At 40.1% G+C, this 19,308-nt stretch overlaps 1 protein-coding gene across 29 annotated transcripts in view; it reads left to right on the top strand.

The window, feature by feature from the left end:
- The window catches only part of camk2g2 (calcium/calmodulin-dependent protein kinase (CaM kinase) II gamma 2), a 62,936-nt gene that overhangs the window by 14,510 nt on the left and 29,118 nt on the right, over positions 1 to 19,308 (top strand). For all 29 annotated transcript variants that reach the window (XM_027277809.1, XM_027277806.1, XM_027277804.1 and 26 more), the window contains exons 3-6: positions 13,226 to 13,285; positions 15,310 to 15,364; positions 15,863 to 15,928; positions 18,785 to 18,857. In XM_027277809.1, the coding sequence (XP_027133610.1) occupies positions 13,226 to 13,285; positions 15,310 to 15,364; positions 15,863 to 15,928; positions 18,785 to 18,857 (254 nt within the window). The remainder of the gene's footprint in view (positions 1 to 13,225; positions 13,286 to 15,309; positions 15,365 to 15,862; positions 15,929 to 18,784; positions 18,858 to 19,308) is intronic.

Here is a 19,308-nt window from a genome sequence, read left to right as displayed (position 1 = left end):
CTGTAGCTATGCTTCAACAACGGAGCAACAATTATTAATGAGTAGTTATTTAAATCACTAGCCAGTGGCCGTGATGTACTGTACATGTAAACAGAATAATTCGTTCCAACCTTGTCCAGCTACAACAACAATCATCAGAGGACAGTGTTACAGCACACACAGCTCATTGCTTAGACAAAGTGTTGTCAGCCTGCACTATGTCAAGTCAAGCCCATACAACATCTTTGCTCATACAACAAACAGGACCTGTCCCACAAGCTCCAAAATAAATATCAAACCTTGTGGATTTTACTTGAAAGAAAGAGGAATCCTGGTAAACGTGAAATATCATCATTGTTTGCGTTTGAGGAGGATTATCTCAAATAAACTGTCATTGTCACAAACCATCTATGTCAGCTGTCTTTGCTCAGCTTTACCGGTTGTGATACATTTTTGTTTTGCTGTGGATGTGTGTTCATGTGCGTCACTTCATTTCACACTGAAAGGGCTGGCAATCTAAACACACAGTGGAGGTCATTGTCCTTTCTCTCAGGGTACAACCAAGAGATAAAACAGTGTGTGCGTGTTTGTGTGTGTGTGTGTTTGATCGGCTCTCAGAGCTGGTCATTGTCAGGGTTGAAGCATGTCTCCTTGGGACAGCCGCTCATCAGTGATTAGTTATCACCAAGCGAGGATCAAGGCTGCACTCTGACACATCAAGGCTGGGAACCCGGGCGTTGTTATTTATGTGCTGGAATAAAGGGGCCAGTATTTGCCTCTAGATCTATTCTTAGTACTAATTTGGGTGTAATCGCACACACGTTTCAACAGTTCTCCATCCAATAGCGTGTCTTGTCTGCAAATTAACATACAGTGTTGCAACTCATACCTTAAATTCTCCAGCACAAGTTGGTATTCAGATATCACCAGCACAAGCAAATAACGGTTGGTTGTTAATAAAACCCTAAAAACATTGAGGGAAGATGGAAATATCTGTGCTTCGAATATTTTACATAGTAAATTGAACATAATGTCAGTCATGCACTAACATTATCTGACTCATGATGGAAAAAGAACCAGATGTATCGTCATTTTTCTTGCTTGTCCAATCCTGCTTTTAAAAGAAAAACCCTTGAATAAGGAAGACTGGATTCAAAGTATCAACGTTTTAAGTTGAGTTATTATTCTTGTATAAGAAGGAGTGTTTAACAGTCATGTTTATAGCTCTCAAAGCTCCAATGCTGATAAGCTTTTAAATGTACTTAATGACATGTGGCACTGTGATCTGTTGCAATAAATCTAATTTACCTTTAATCCCATTTTATTTGCTTAGCTACAGTGTAGTTTAGATAACTGGAGGGGAAAAAACAGCACTTTGTGACCATGCAGGTGACTCCTTTTTATATTTAGATGTGTAGACGGGGATGCTGGGATGTTAGCTCCACTAGTCAGACTTTTATATGGTGGACAGCTTTTTGTTCTGATCCATTATTTAAACAAACAGTAAATCTAAGGACATTAGTTTGGGGTCATTGGACAAAAATGATGAGATGATGATGCAGCACTAATGCTCAGGATTTTCTCATTCCAAATTTAATAAAAAATGAAGGTTAAAAGGGATTCTGCATTAGACCAGAATACATGTATATAAAATAGTTCCCTCTCTTTGTTGGGGGCGTTGGTTCTTTTTTTAGCAATCAAAGTTTTTGGTTTGTCAATCCAACAGTTTGGTCCATAATGGATTGCCAAGAAAACCTATGTTCATGATCCCTTAAAGATGTATCTATATGGATCTGTATGACTCATTTCACTGCTATCAGAAGGGCATAATCTCTACTTGTCCAAAACTTTAGGTCACATCTAAAACCCACGACCATTGGCCTCAGATGTGCTTTAATAACACACTGACATGCTAAACTGCTAACATTGGTTGAGGCTGAAGATTATACTTTGTATAGACTTGATAAAATATTCAAGCTTGAATTTTTCCACTTTCTGGATTCTGGGTTACTTCGTCCTGTCTAGTCTGATAGAACACTTCACAACACAATTAGTATGCTTCAAGTGAAGTGCTTGTCAAATTGTTGAACAGTGTCTGAATCCCCCCCTCTCTCCATACTTCTGATGTCAACATTTGGGAGACTTCTGCTTCTGAAACCCACAATCCTGACAGGAAGTACACCACTTCAAGCGCCACGATTACATCTGTCCTTTTTTTCTATATGTACAAACCACTGCAACACAATGAAAGCCTTTTAAGGTTGTTCGAAAGTGCGCTCTTATCCGAGTATGCCTAGGAACACGTTTGCCTTCAGACGTGGCAGGACAACATTTCATTTGGACTAGTTTGTTTCAAGCATAACCTTTACCTAGCGAATGTTGACATGTGGGTGTTGTGATGTAATGTGATGTACTGTATAAGGATTTGTGTGTCTGTGGTGAGTCAGCACCTGAGAAGATAATGTATGCTGTCAGATGTCAGTTTCCTCTGTGTTTGTGTGTGATATGAAACAGGGTGGTGGTGATGCTCAGTGACTTGTGAAGGTCACAGTCCAAACAAATATAAATACAAGTATAAAACCCAGTGAACACAGGCCATAGAGAGAGTAACAGACTTACTATAGGTACACAGGAGGAGGAGGAGACCGTTGAGAGACGTTGCTATGGCCTCACCTTTGTCTTCACTACCACTGCTGATGTTACTGACAGTGTGTGTGCCCAAGAAGGGAAGCAAATACTTAGTTTGAGTATGTGCTGTGTTTCAAAGTGGGGTCTAATATGTTTATAAAGTATTTTAGGGCTATAACGAATGATCATTTTACATGATTTAATATTTTTGGCAACAATTTTGATAATCGATTAATCGTTAAAGTCAGTTTTCAAGCATAAATGCCAAATTTGATGGTTCTAGCTTCTCTGATATGGACTGTGGTCGACTGTTGGTTGAACAAACAGAGTAGTTTGATCACTTAGGGCTCTGGGAAATAAAAAACAAGCAAAAAATCTATGTTATTGGTAAATCAAATCAATTAATTGAGAAATAATCAGCAGATTAGTCAATAAAGAAAATAATCTGTAAAAGAGTTGAAGAAAAATAATCATCTCAATGATTTGAAGCCTAAGGTGACATCATTGGGTGCAAAATAAAAGATTATTGTTATATCCAAGAAAAACGCGTGGACACTAGAAGCTAAGCTAATTGCGTCAACCAGGTCGCTCCAGGGTCAAACGCCTCAATAGCTCAAGTAATAGGCTAGGCTCTTTTAACAAAGGCCAAGTAAAGGATACTGGATAGATATTTTTCACTTTCTTCCAATGTTTTGTAGTCTAATTGTTCAAGAAACTAAGCATTTATTTATAATTCATTTATTTCCAATACAACAGGGATGTTATTTAATAATCCTAGTTATTAAAACGGATGTTGGTAAAAGTAACCAAAAAAGAAACACTATAAATCCACGGAAATGTTTTAAATCTTTCCCCCACAGAAAATAAGTGTGTGGGAGTGAGAAAATACCTGAGTGGTTAGTTATGTGGCCAACTTTGTTCACTTCAGAAACAGCCCTGTCTTGTGTAGTCCAACATATGTCTTGATTATCCCATAACATTGACATAACCCAAGCTACTGTAGCTGGCAGGCCCACGGGTCAGCAGTAAATCCACAGTTTGTATGGGCTGCTGTAGGCATTCATTACAATGTTGAGATGTGTTAACTGTAAACACGGTCTACCTTGCAGAGAAGGAGAGAAAAGAAGAGAACCTACTTCAGGCGACACACAAAAGAGATGTGTGAATACATCTGTCACTCATAACAGCTGAGGTCTGCACCATTAATTTGAAGGTCTGACAGACTGTGTATAGCTTGGTGATGTGTAGTGTTTAGACTCACACCAGAAAAAGGCAGAGTAAAATCTGATCATAGAGGCTTGATGTAGGAATGACTACTCACAAGACTAGTTGAGGCTTGGTGACAAAGTGACTACTCACAGGGCTGGGAACTGGCCAGGAACATGCCAGTGCCAGTCAGTCAAAATGACTCAGATTTCGCTGCAATATGTTGTTATCTCCCTCCTGGCGTTTTATTGTCACGATTGTGTGATTAAAGGTAATTCAAGCCGTGTTTGCAACTGTTTCATGTTGATGTGTGCTGTCCAATTATACAATTTTATGGTTTATATTTTGATGCTTTGGCCACATTGTTCTTAAAATGTTCATGTCAGTAAAGCTCTTTGAATTGGAAAAAAAATAGCTAAAAAAGTCTGTCTATGTGTCTACATGTACATAGTATGTACAAGTATATACAAGTGGTTTGAGTATCTAAAGTGTGTGAACATGACAAGTCGTGTTCAGCTGATGCTGTAAAAAAATATCCAGATTGATTGATTTCAACAATATTATTTCATTAGTGTTTTTATTAGATTATTCTTTTAGTAATTATTTGTTTGGTCTTTAGAATTTCTACACGCTCAAATGGCAGAAAACAGTGACAAACTATATTAAGCTGGAGCGTCCTGGTAGCCCAACTGGTATGTGTGCAGTCTGGTCTAGCCTACCTTTCCTGTCTCTGTCTACTGTGCTGTCAATAAAAAAAAATAAAAAAAAGATATACAGTCTAATGTGATGTCTTCTAATTGTTGTAGCACTCTATTTTAACCCCACCATTAAGCATTTATATGCAGTATAAAGATTTATTAAAGGATATATGACACTATAAGGTAGCTGGAAGGCGATTATAAAGCTACAACTGAATACTGGTATATAAATAGATGACACAGTTAAATATAATAGTTGATAGACAGATGATTTGGTGCCTGTTACTGCTGCCTCCTTCCCATGGTGTTAAACTCCATACCCTTCCACCTGCTATCTCCACACTGGAGGAACTTTAACAGAGGTGAAGCTGTAGCCGTATTCGTTATCCCGTTGGTCAGAGTGAACTTTTCTATCTAAGCGCTGCAAGGGGTCCTGGCAGGGACACACTGACTCTTTTCACAATGCTGCGCAGCAACTTCGTGTTAATGGTCTCTCCCAGCAGGTCAGTTAAGGTCTGTTTAAGCTTCATTTAATGTCCCAACCCAGTAAGCCACACACACTGACTGAAGACTGCCTGTTTTAGTATGCAGAACATGATGCAGAACAGAGAACATGATAGTGAGAAACAAAATGAGAACGAGAAGAAGGATACACAGTGTGTCACTACATATTTTAGTTGAGCTGCCCTGACACCTTTCAGACACACAGACCACTGCCTGGTTGTTTTTCATACTAAATGTGAGAACAGAAAAAAAAACGTGCGAAAGCTTCGACTGAGCAATCCGGGTCAGGGTGATTTTAAACTTGAATGATTTGTAGGTGAGGCATGTGTGAGAGGTTTAGCGGTGGAAATGGAGGAGCAATTTTTCAAAGCTGTGCACTGTTTATGAAAGCAAAGCCCCGTAAAACGAGAAACTCTAAAAAGGTTCGTTCGAAAAGCGTTCCTGCTAACTTCACTGATTTGTGACACATGCATAACTTTGGTCCATCAGCCTCTGCTGCACTTCATTGTACATTTGCTGAGCAGCTAGTGTTGACACTAAGATGGTGAACATGGTGAATGTTATACCTGCTAAACATCGGCATGTTAATATTTTTTATTTTGACCTTAGTAAATACAACCTCACAGAGCTGTTGTTGTGGCAGTGCACTCGGTCCCTCTCTGGGGTCCAGTAGAGCAGAACTGGTGTCTGTCTCTGTCTGATTAGCATACTGCAGAGGGCGGATGGTGGCTAGTCTGGGGGTGGAAAAGGTGAGGTGGGATTTTGAGGATTGGGACTGGCCATAAACAGTTGAAAAATAGTAGAGGATAAAATAAATGCCAGTTTACTGCTGTTGTTAGCATCACTACCATCAGAATTGAACACCATCTTTATTTTTCCCCCTTGTTATTTTCTCCATCACTGCCCTCCCCGCTGCTTTTACATCATTATGCTCTTGGCTTTGAGTGGGAGGCAGGAGCTTCAGCATTGGCCCACTGACACCAGACTGACCTTTCGCAGCAACGGGATGTCTGACTGGAGTCGCTTATTGATGAAGGGAGCTGCGACAAGAAGGGAAAGAATCAGTGTCAGAAACTCTCCTCCGCCTGTCCCACTCCTCTGTTTTTCATCTGTCAGTCTTTCTATGTGTTTCTCTGTCTCTCACTTTCTGTCTCATTGTGTCTCTGTCTCTCTGCTCACTGATGCAGGGCGGGCCAGGTCAGTGTGATTCAGGGCTGTAAGCTGGAGGAGGATTGGATCTATTTATAGTCTTGTCTGCTCTGGGCCACACTGACCCGAAGTCTCTGTCTGTTTTTCTGTTTCTGTCAGTCTGCCATTCATTTATTTCGTATCAGTTGGTCTTTTATTTTTTCCTGTCTTACCGTCAGATAAGAAGACATTACCCTCCAGTGTTTAACAAGCTGTTCCTCACTGTAATTTCATCCAGCAGCAGTGTCTTCAAGATGCTCAAGCACATTCTCTTGTCTTGTTTGTATCAAATGTTCAACCACTTTTCTTCGTAATGGGATGAAGGCATGAACTAAATTGTTCCATGTCCCTGTTCAACTGAACACTCATCCTGAGAAAAGCTGCTAATATATACATATTTTTTAAAATATGGATGCTGATGGGAAGGGCAGCTTAATACACTGCATAAATAGGCTACATTTTAGCAAAGGGAAATCTTGAATGGGCTTTTTCAAAGGGGTCCCCTGACGTCTCACTTCAAGATATCGTAATGAAAATGGATGCTGTGGGTGCCCACAAGTCTCTCTGGGTATGAGCGGAAAGCTGAGATTATGGATACAGTAGCCATTTCACTGAGGTGGGACCAAGTTTTAAAACTTGACCCTGCTGTATAAAATGACCTATTATGACGTCTAGTATGATCACAGCCTTGAGAAACTGTACAACAAATTAGAGACCTAGGCATTGAGAAGATGTATGGCTTTCCAGTCTTTATTGACAATAAATTGGGTATACTGAAGGGTGTTACTGGGAAATTTCCAGAATCCAGTGCTTGCCATCCAGTTGGCGAAATATGCAATTCTCACTGAAATCTTCAAAAGTCAAACAGTTTTTTTGTTTCTAAATACTTCAAGGTCAAAGTCTTGGTGTCTTAATGTGCCTTTCTTTAGTGGGAAATATCAAAGTATGACAAATGTTAATCTTAAAATACTTGAGCTCACAGTAATGACATGAAAACCCTTAATTAGTCTGAACAGCAGTCAAGAAATTAAAGATTCAAATAAACGAGGAGAAAAGTAATTTTAGGACCTAACCAGGGAATCTTTAGAAGATTAATTGCAAACTAAATATCTTATATATAAGATAATAATATCATATATATCTGGATTTTGGACTTAAACATCAGCTTTGTGATCAACATTTTGCTGCTAACATTGCTTTATGTGATAGCAGTGTTGATGATCATCAAATATGTCTTAATTTTCTGTCTTTTGTGTAGAAACTATGCCGTAGCTTTGGTCAGGGACACGCCCAGTTTCATCAAGTGTTTGTTTCTGAGAAAGACTCAGGAAGGAATCAGAACATCCGAAAGTGGTCTGTGTGACTGTGGGTTGTGTTGTTTTGTGTGTGCAGTGAGGAAATGAAGCTGCGAGCCAGGCTTTTAGTTGTGCTCACAACACACAACTACACGCTTAATGCACATACAGTAGATGCACCGTAAAACAATACACTGCTTGAAGTTTAAGTACATGTACGAAAGCAAACGTGATTTGCATATTTTATGGTGATAAATCCAACATATTATACCGGTACTAGTTCTACAAATGCTGCTCAATGGAGAAGCTATTCTGTGTCTGCTGGTTGTGTCTAATCAGCGACTCATCATGCTAATATCCTGCTATGCTTAGGTTGCAGGTTGCCAGGTTGGCTCTAGTCAGCAGATGAAGAATGGTGATCGTGATCTTGAGTTGGCAGTTGTGCTCCGATAGCCTGATCTGAGGAGATGGGACTTTGTTAAAGTTGCAGACTGACACGCTGACTGTTTAAAGACAAGTAGTCTGGTAAACCTGTGACATGCAAACTGTAGTGACCACTGGCTAGTTATGAAATCCTCTACTTTGTATGATAAATACTTGTATGGTCAGTGTTTCGTGGAAGCTGCGTGTGTCACCAGCTGCATGAACGCCAAAATCAGTAACAAAATCAGCAGATTTGGCTGTCTGGCTTGGTAATGGTGTTTACTCTGTGTGCGAGCTGACCTTTTATAGTAAAGTATTTGTCTTATCTTTCCAGGCGGTCAGAAGTTAATTGGTGTGCTTGGGGGAGAGAGTATAGGTTGTTTTTTAAACAGTGGATCCGGGCTGGAAAAATCCATCTATCCATCTACTGCTGCAGCTTGTAGATGAGATAGTAACGGAGGAAGGAGGGGACTGGATGGATAAATGAATATGATGATGTGCCATGCCGTCGATCATCGCTCCAATCCAATTGGGCTAAGTGCTGTGTGTGTTGTTCTTTTTGAAGCAAATGCCATGATATCACATCACATCTCTCCGGAAAGCTGTAAAAGTGTATGTGTATAGTGTTTATGTGGGCGTGGATGGTAACAGCAGGCTATTGGTTTGACTCTTTCACTGTTTACATGAAATCCTACAAAGGAACTAAAAGAATAGTTACAAAAGAACTTTCTCAGTTTGTGTTCATGGTTTGGGATATAGAGAGTGAGCCTTACTGGGAAACTCCATCGGGCACGTCTCCATCTTCTTGCTGTTGTGATGCTGTTTTGGTCTTTTATACACACTGAATCAAACACTAGCGTTTTGCTCACTTTGTTAACTGGCTCAGATTTTATATGCTTCTAAATGTGTAAATATGCTATGTGGTTAAATAGTTTCTCTTTTGGCCATTTTTTCTTACGATTGGAGGTTTGCTCTGGGTGTTTTATTTTGAAAATCGACCGGATTCTCTGTGCCATTTCTGTCTGACTTCCTGCCAGCTCAAGCTGTTCTGTGCAGATTAATGAAGGCTGATCACGGACTCAGCCTGCAGACCCGCTTCTGGGCTGCCTGCTGAAACGGACCTCAGCACTACTGGTGGGGTTATAACATTGACTAGTATGTCTATGATTTGCTCTGGCGGCTGCGGGGCACATGTAACAAGTCCCATCCATGCCTGGTTTGGCTGTCACACACCCTGTAGTCTTTGGATAAAGTCATTGTAACAGACATTTTTAACATGTTTATATTGTCATTAGTTGTGATAATTCTCCTTTTACATTTTTGTACCATAAAGATACAGACACACAAGTTCAGGACAATGGGTGTATTATCCATTTTTCAAGTGGCTCTGTCCCTCACTTATAATGACTCTCTGCTGGTTCTATGCAGAGGCTGTAGTTGCCTTCTCCATTTGACACTTCTGTTAGGCTGCAGTCACTGTCTCTTGTTTGTATTGTTTTCTATACAATTTGTCTTTTTGAAGCCTGTACTTAGTCTCTCATCTCTCTATTGAAACTCCTCAGTTAGTTTCTAGTATTTCTAAGCAGCCAGCTGCCAAGATTGTCTTCCATCACACGCATGATAAAGCCGTCATCTCAGGCCAGCGTTGAAAAATAGTCTATTTTTGCAGGCTGATCCAACTTCTAAGAATACAAGCAGCCAAAATAGTTTATTATGGCTCTGAGAAGAGAGAAGGTCGTGGAATGTCTGCAGACTGCTTTGATTTCTCCTCCTCTGAACACGCTGGTCAGATTAAAGCTTGTGTGTGTGTGTACGTGTATGTGTGTATTAAAACAAACTTAACAGGATAGATGCATGTCTGTATGTGAAGACATGCAGGCTAAAAGCTTCAGCTGATTGGCTTAACCCTGTGGGTCAGAGATTTGGGGTCAAACTCGGGGTAGCATTTTTAAGCCCTTCCTGTGTTTTCCTGCAGGAGCTTGTTGCTGGTAGAGACACTAGAATCAATGTACAAAACTTAACGCCGCTAATCAAGAACTTATTTTCCAAATGTCTACATTTGATGCATGTATGATACTTTTCTAACAATGCATGTACAAAACAGGCTCATCTGCCTGCTGAAGCTGAATGCATTTACACTGTCGCTGAAATTAAAAACGAAGAGCAGAGCAGCAAATTTTCACATTTGCATTTTTGCTCAATAATTAACTGAAACGGTTAATCAATTATCAGTATTCTTGCAAATTTATCTTTTTTTAAATTGACTGATCATTTCAGGACCAGCTGTCCCGTCGTCCTCTCCTCTGAATGCCTGAGTCTCTGATAGCTACTGAAAACAGCCCCAGACTTTTAGGATAAATATTGAGTTTTGTCGAATTGGAATACACATAACATGAACTATATGTTTTCAATTCTAGTTTTTCACATTTCGTGTATTGTCAACAAATAGCAGTGAATTATCACTGAAGGTTTTAAATGCTTTGTATGCACACAAGATCAGAAATTACACCTCAGTCATGCAATTGATTTTCCACTGCCTCCTAAGGCGCCTCAGTGTTTGCTGTGAAGGAAGGAAGTATTTCCTATTCACGTTTCCTGACGGTGTTTTTTCAGCCAGTCGGGGAATTTGAACAAACTGAAACCTTCTCTGACCTCTGGGTTACCTCCGTCCCATTTGCTCAGTTCATTGATTACATGCAGTTCGATTAGTTACCGCTAAGTGTGGGACTTCTGGTCCTGACCATAACTGGTTGCCAAGATTGTCAGATATACTTACTGTACACATCCAAGTGATTGACTGCTTTGCCACAGAACTGCTCATAATTTCGACCTCATCAGGGTTGAATTTTAATCATACAAGTTTTTACTTGACTTCTTTTCTTCTCTTCACGTAATAAAATGCAAATCAGGGGCTTGTTTCCATCAGCTGCTGCTATGAGTATATACCGAGGACATGATAATATTAGAAGATTACTCAAGGACTAGTAACTCGTCAAGACCCATCATGCCATTTCATTTCATTATGCACGACGTGTGTTATTTTAGCAATGAATCACCTCTGATTCACGTCTAACTTGTTGTGTATAAAGAGGGAGTGATGTGCAACAAGGGTCAATGTCGACTTTGCAGTTTTGCAGTAGGATATGCGTCAATCGTAATCAAAATATCCATCAGTCTGTTTTACACATTTACATCGTCTATAGGGATTATTGAGCTGATGTCTGTCTCCTCAAAACAATTCATTAATTATCACGACAGCTTAAGATTCATTTAAAAGTTAAAAACGAATCGACTAATCGTTACACCAGGGACTGCTGTGTAACTTTGTGAATGTGATCAAATTTATTGAGAATTAGAGCAGCAGCTAACAATTATTTATATTCAGTTTGCTGAAGAAAAACATCAAATGCTCACACTTGAGAGCAAAATATCTGGCTGTGACGCAATTCACATAATAAGCAGTAACAGTATCAGGGCGTATACTGGTGCAACCTCATTTGTCAATATGACAACCTTTGCAACATCTGCCAAGCTTTCTTATATTCGGGTTAAAAAAACAAAACAACAGGATTTAGTAATGCAGCACAGAGCATGTACTTACTGCACCGGGCTGTGTTTGAGCACCTTTACATACAGATGAGTTAAAACTCAGTATGTACAGTATGTACTAATGCACGCCACAGCCGCAGGTGTCAATATGTTTGCTTATCTATACACCATGACACTGCCTGTAGCCTTGAATGGGACAGGAGATTAGAGCAGCCCAGCGTGACTGAATAAATGTAACTTACTGGAAAGCAGAAACAGTGAATTTTATAACGGCATCGATGAAGAAGCTTTAATGTGGATCAGTCATCGTATAAATGCATCCTTATTTATCAACATGACAACTTTTCCACCCTTGTCAAGCCTAGATATATTTTTCCATCATTAAGGCTTTATGTTCAGTTTGTATGTGCAAAGTTTGTGCATAAAAATAGGTAGTGATCGTAACTGTGCCAGCGTTGCTTGCAGTATTGACAGTATGACTCTTAACAATTGTACATAGCCTGTAGTGTGTCAGATGACGTACATGTAGAGGAAAGACTTGGCAAGCTCTCCCCTTCAGAGTGGGATATATTGAAGGTGTCAACCCGTAGGAAATTTTCACTTTATTTTCTACTATATTCCAACATTTTTAGCACATATTTAAAGGAGTAAATATTCTGCGGATGACCATATATTCAAAATTATCACCAGTTGCAGCACTAATGGTATCTATATTGACACCATAAATAGACAGGGGATTAGGGACGTCCAATGTCTCTCCCTCTCTGTCACACACACACACACACACACACATACAGAAAAACAAACACATGCAGGCGTTACTTACTTACATAAGCCGTCCATCTGTCCCCAGAGATCAGCAGCTGGTGGGTGTCCAATATGAACTTGACCTCTGACACCCAGCACCAGGAGATATGATCCACTGGATCTATCAGCTGTATCTGTCCTACAACCAATCTTCCTATCCGAACACACACACACACACACACACACACACACACACACACACACGGACATCCTCTCCTCGCCATTAGAATCATTAACTGGACACTGATTATATTAAGACCGGACCCACAAGACTAATTTCACTAAGTGCAAGAGGCTGTGTGTGTGTATGCACACATGTTTCTGTGTGTGTGTGTGTTTGCGTGTGTGTGTGTGTGTACAGTATATAGCTCTCTGCTTGTACAGTTGTACGAGCTCATATTAGTTTACAGCCACTGTTTTGGCCTCTTAGCTTGTCTGGCTCGCTCTGTGTTTTACCTCTTTGACATCCTGTCTCTGAAACTCTGCGGTCCCCTTCAAGTTGAAGTTGAGTTTATGTTGGTGACAAAAAAATGGCAGGTTTAGAAGAAAAGTGATTGTTGTGAGTGGAGGACGAGGATGAGGAGAGATTGTAGAGAAAGAGGATAAAATGTGTTTGTGTGTTTTATGTGCTGCAGCTGCACAGTTGAAAGAAAAGCGCTTCACAAAGTCGCTCGTGGAGGATTTTTCTGAAATCCTTCCAAACAAGTTATCAAGTTTTAATGGTTGCAAAAATCTTTGCTTTAGAAAAAAACAAACAAATGATGTATTATTTATTAGCACATCATCTGTTTTAAAAGTTATGTAGAGGAAGCTGCTTCCAAAAGTGCTGTTGAACAACATGACCTGTCCACTCACACAGTCCTGCTAACATTCTGAACATTAATGAAGTATTTATGTATCTTCTCTGTCTGATATTGACGTTGTGTCCACTGTTTCCTCTCTGCTCAGATCACCAGAAACTGGAGCGGGAGGCAAGAATCTGTCGTCTGCTGAAACATCCAAACATAGGTGAGTCATTTTTGAGAAGGCAACAGATGGATGTTTTTCAGTCACTGCACTAGATTTCAGTCAAACAGAAGACTCAGAGATCATATTTATAGAATTGGCATCGGTCACACTTCTGGAGGATCTCCAATGTCCGTAGTAAATAAACAGCCACAAATCTGCTAAGAAATCACAAAAATGTTGTTGTTTCTGACTCCAGAATTTGCCTGAGAATCAGCACATTTTTATGTTTTCTTCAATATCACTCTACAGTGATAGTTTTCTATACATCTGTGGGTACATTGCAAGCAGGGAACATGAATAGCTTCTGTTTATCATAATGCAAATAGATACAGGTTTCGATTTTGTCTTACAGAGCCCACAACCTAAAAACGAACCCTGTACCCTGAAAACGTCTCTCTACCAATAAATTGTCAGGCTGAGTGTCAGACATTATAATTGAATAAATGAATGATGTCTAACACTTGAGTTTCATCACACCTACTTTACTGCTGAAATGTGTCTATATATATATATCTCTATCTATATATATATATATAATATATATATATATTACTATATATATCTATATATCTATATATATATATATAAAACCCACACAATAGGAAGTGGCCTCTTGAGAAAGGAAGGTAATGGCAGTGTGCAAACTGCCAAGTGTCTTATCATACAGTAGCATGCGGCCAGTGCAAGCTCCACACACACACAGAGTATGATAACAGCATAATGGGTATGGTTTCATTGGTCTGATTCTTCTTTGTCCCACCTGATTCCTGGTTCTTCCTCACCCTATTCTTCCTTTCTTTTCCTCCCTCAGCTGCTCTTTTCTTATCCCACTCTCAAGGGTAGAGCTTGTCGGGTTTTCTTTTATCTCAATGTACGTCGTCTGAAGCAAGAGGAGAGTAATATATGACATTCTCAGACCATTTTCACTCCTAATTTAAGCGCTCAAGCACCTCCACTCACCTTGACACAAACAGTTTTTTTTAATCTAGTTAGTTCACCACTGCCTTTCAGAACTGTTGGATTGTTAAGAGCTGATGGTTGTCTTTGTTGGCGACAAGAAAATACAGCGTGTGTACAGCGATGATTCCTGTTTGCTTTCCAGAGAGAACCTTAAAAGAATCGACTATTATCACATCAATTATGAATGATTAAAATATGACTGCTCTGTTAACTTTGTCATCCAAGAGCTGGCTCCTGGTTGCCAACATGGCAGGTGGCACTCAGGCTTTAAAAACATACTGTGGAGTGAAGCTGCTCTGCTGGAAACCTTGTATCCTCGCATATCATTTGACCTTGTGTGTGTTTATGATTGTGAATTAACACATAATAATATTGTGTTGATTTGTGTTCTGTCTTACTTACTTTGCTGGTTCAAGAAAAGTAACATGTTACATTATTTGTTACTGCCGTCAAAGGTGCCTTTAACAACTCTCAAGTCCTCCACGCCCACGCGTCAAGTGTAGAATCAGAGAAGCAGGCAGCCCGATAATTTGGATGGATTTACTGACCATCCAGCTAGCTCAGCTTCAGTGACTGCACGCCGCTCTCCAGAAATCCTGAGCTCAGCTGTCCCAAGTCTCAACAAAACTTGGTGACATCTGCGATTACCGTCGGCGCTTCTCCTCTTTTGGTAAAAGCAAACCGCCTCCTTCCACCAGCCAGCCACAGTGCCAGGCTAGCACATCCTAAACCAGTCACACCACAGAACACAGAGAGCAAACCCATATTAACCCACCATCTGTCTCCCAGTAAATGAGCAAACAAACCGACCCACAAATGTCAAAGTAGTGGAGCATTACTGGGATTAGTAACTGTAATGCAATTACTGAATTTTAAAATGTAATGCCCTACACTGCTTACTGTATAAAGCCTGACAGTGGTTATTACCACAAGTATTTCAACACACACACACACTCACACAGGCGATCACTCATAGAGAGTTTCCACCTAGACGATCATTTATGTCACCTAATTGACTGATTTCTAATTGAAGGCTCCCTCTCTGTTACTTTCTCCCTCACAAGTGCGACTCCATGACAGCATCTCAGAGGAAGGCTTCCATTACCTTGTCTTTGACCTGTAAGTAAATCACATTAACACACACACACACACACACACACAGACCACAGGCTGGAGTATTGCTCCAGGATAAATTGCTTCACCTAAGCAACAAGTAATCATGTCTTTGTGGCTGTCACCACAGTACAGTGCATCAGCTCTTCCACTGTAAATGCCCAAAGGTGTTTTTCACCTCGGTAATTTCCTACCAGTTTTCCCACACAAGTAATGTAAACTCTCTTTTCAGCATGTTTACGTCACAAATAAAAAATGTCTGAAAGGCAAGCTTCCTTTTTCTAGTAGTCTAAATGGCATTTGTTAAATATCACGTTTTATATTCCCTAATGTTGGATCTGTCTACACTAATAACACAACAAAACGGCAGATAGAAAAGCCATTGAAATGTGTCGTGTATGTAGCGTGTATTTTTTTTACATCTCTGAGAGGACTCTTCCTTTGTCTCTGTGTTATAAAAGAGACATAACAAAGTCTTTATTGTCTCCCTTTGTCTGCCTGCAGTGTCACTGGAGGAGAGCTGTTTGAGGACATTGTTGCTAGAGAGTATTACAGCGAGGCAGATGCCAGGTACAGTATGTCGTATTGCTAATGTGTAGGGCACAAAAGTAAAAAAATTTAAAAGTTACACTATGAGAGCATAAAAGCACATTTTACTATTTAAATCTGTATGAAGGTACTTTGTGCTTTCTGTCAGTTCTCTGAGGATGTTGTCAGTACATGGTACACACTTTATTTTGACCATGTGACTCTGGGCTTTTAAATTTAATTCCATTAATAAATCATGTTAAAGCTGTCCTACGTACTTTTTGCAGTTATGTTTTTGCACTGCAGCACATTACTTTTTGTGTTAAAACTGTATGTATTCAGGGGAGTTTTACTGAGAGCATTGCTCTCTGTTTTTAAGGAAATCCTGGATCACATTTACAGTTACACATTCAGCTGCCCAGTACAACCACAGTCTGATCTGAGCAGCTCCACTTGTACAGTTGGGGTTCACGGTGCTTTTCATTTTCCCCATGCAGATTTATCCTGGTGGTCCGGTGGCCTAAAGTAAAGTTCACCTGCCTGGATAGTGCAGACTAAACTTTATCTAATGCTCTGGCAGATTTTAGTCATGTGGCAGCTCGTTTTATTGACTTGGACCATTACAATAATACAATAATACAATAATATATGCTAGATAAATAACAGGTAAAAACATGAGATCATTATTCTGTGTATAATTATGTAAACACATTGATGAAATTATACTTCCCACCAACAAATGATGTTCTAGCATTTTTGGGAAAATAACTAAGACATTGTTCTCTGTACCTATAAAAAGTGAAGTAAGAATATTCGAGTTATGGCCAAATTTAACTCAGATGTCATGAGTCTGAGTACATAATACGTATTTTTAACTCTGAATACCAGTGCTATGTGCAAAGGTGTTGTTCAGGTGGTGTATGACTCCATCTTCCTTGTTCAATATGAGTGTGATCTCAAAGTAAACTTAAATATATGTAATTCTCAGTTATCTTCAATAGTAAGATAAGGTAGTTAATTCAGAGTTTATTTTACAATATGTTTTATATTTGTTTGCTCCATCTTAAATCTCCATCACTTGCACCATGGCATGATTCTTACAGTGGAACTTAGCCTCTAAATCGTGTACTGATGGTAAAAACAGATCAAGTTGTGGGTGGAGGTTTGTCTACAAGCAAAGCTTTTACCCCGGCCGTGTCTCAGCGGATTTTAGAGACACCTTAAGTCTCACATCCATACAAGCAGAAGAGAGGGCAGCTTCACACACTTTGCTTTTTTACACTTAATGGGGCATCACACACACGGCTGAACAAAGTAGAAGCCTGGGTATCCAAAACTTTCATGTTTTCACTGCCAAATCCCAGAGAGCCACCACCTCTGACACACCATGATGACATCCTCCTCGAGTTGTTTTTCTGAACGTTATTTTAAGATCTGCTGAGAGCACAACTTGTGATTAAACACGACAGAGGGAAATCATGTGTTATTAACTTCTTTAAATGTACATGCAGCCAGTTTGCCTCACTTTGCACTTGTAGTTGAAGTCACATACGCTGCGACTACCAGCTATAAATAATATTAACAAGGTTTCGAAATGGTGATGAAACCACATCTAGTCATGGTCTCGCAGTACGGTAAAAAGGACTACTGCTAACCTTTGGTTGTCTAGAGAATTGACATACATTTGGGATTCATAGTGTTGAGACAGAGCAAAAGATAAAATGTGAGGGGATGTACAAACACGTAAGTGAGTAAGAACAGTCTGCTGGGAGCCGTCTTAGCAGCAAAACAAGAAGGAGGGTAAAATATGGAGTCTAGATTTAGCCTAATTTGGACACAACGCCCAGAGCTCTTGAGTCTGTTGTACAGAGAGAGGACGCCACTCTCCCAAAATCTTTCTTCTGTTGCTGTCGCTGACTTCACCTTTACTGATGTCTGGGTCAGTGTAATTTAAATGAAACTGTATTAAGTCTAAGTGAGCGTCAGACCAGAAAAATTGCTGATATGTAAGCTTAGGACAAGCTCACACAGGATACTCCCCACTGCACACACCCAGGTTGCTTCAGTTCCTTCCACACAATCATTCACATAAAGATGCACCCAACTTTCCTCCCGTCGCTTATTCTCCTGTCCAGCTGGCTAGTTTGCATATAGTGTAAAATTGCTGATAGATCCCGCGGGTCTTACGGGGCCCTTGCATGAGTCAGGCATGAATCCTGTGATGATTAGTGGCACATGTCAAAATATAGGAGAGGGAACGATGTTGCCGTTCGCAGATAGCATGTTAAATATTTGGTGAAACTTGACACTTATTGCAGGGATTTGCTTCCAGTCAGCGAGGGAATTAAGGTTGGGTTAAATATGAGGATATCTGTGCACATTTTCAGAAACTCTCTCCTGGAAAGCCCCCAGCACTCAGCAACTATCTATCGGCAAGCTGCAGATTTGTACCTCCACTCCACTTGGACCTCCTCCCCATGTAACACTCTACAAAACCCTGTCATAGACACACATTTTTTACTAAAGTTTTGTTAAGTTTTCCAACTTGTACATGACTTGCGTCACTGCATTCAGCTCCGCTTATTTTGGTGTTACATGAACTTCTTTACTTTAGTGTCAGACAAAAAAAGACTCACTGCCACCTGAATTTAGTAAACATCATGTTACATCATGATTGGGTTGCTGGAGAAACATTTAAGTGGAAATGGCCTGCTGTAAAAATCATGGTTTATTCTTTTAGCTACAGTAAATGAGCGTTGTGTATATATTGTCTATATTACTTCATTTATTAACATTTGACCCAATAAATATAACCACAGATTAGTCATTTTAAACTTGGTATTTTTGTTATCGTGATGTGTCTCTCCTCTGTTTCCCATCCTTCTCTGTCTACTCCAGCCACTGCATCAATCAGATCCTGGAGAGCGTCAGTCACATCCACCAGCATGACATTGTGCACCGGGACCTCAAGGTGAGTTACCATAAACCAGTGATGAACATAGGAGGACCTTCTGTACTATCCGACATACTACTGTGTCGTGAATGCAGATGAAAGGTGTGTGTGTGTGTGTGTGTGGAGACTGACGTCTAAACACATGCACACACCTTCGTCACGCTGTGACGTAAAGAGCAACTTAAGAGATGAGCGTCATCCTTTTCCCTCTTCACCTGCTTTCTCTCCTGCTTATTTCTCTATTCCCATGCTGCTCTATGTCTAAACCCCCTCCCATTTTTCTTCCTCTCCTTCCTTCTACCACCCCTCCTGCACTGTCGAGGAGTGACGAAAGCAGACCAGCTGCTATTAATAGCGGGTCGGTAGGTGACGGTGATGACGGCCTGTGACGATTTCCCCTGCAGCAAGACAGTTCACCCCTACCAGAAACCAACAGCACTCTGACCTCCTCAGCTGTGTTATTTAATTT

The sequence above is a fragment of the Larimichthys crocea genome, chromosome III (assembly GCF_000972845.2).
Source record: "Larimichthys crocea isolate SSNF chromosome III, L_crocea_2.0, whole genome shotgun sequence".
Classification (NCBI taxonomy): Eukaryota; Metazoa; Chordata; class Actinopteri; family Sciaenidae; genus Larimichthys; species Larimichthys crocea.
Note: the sequence above shows the minus strand (reverse complement) of the source record. Positions and strands in the feature narration are given on the sequence as shown.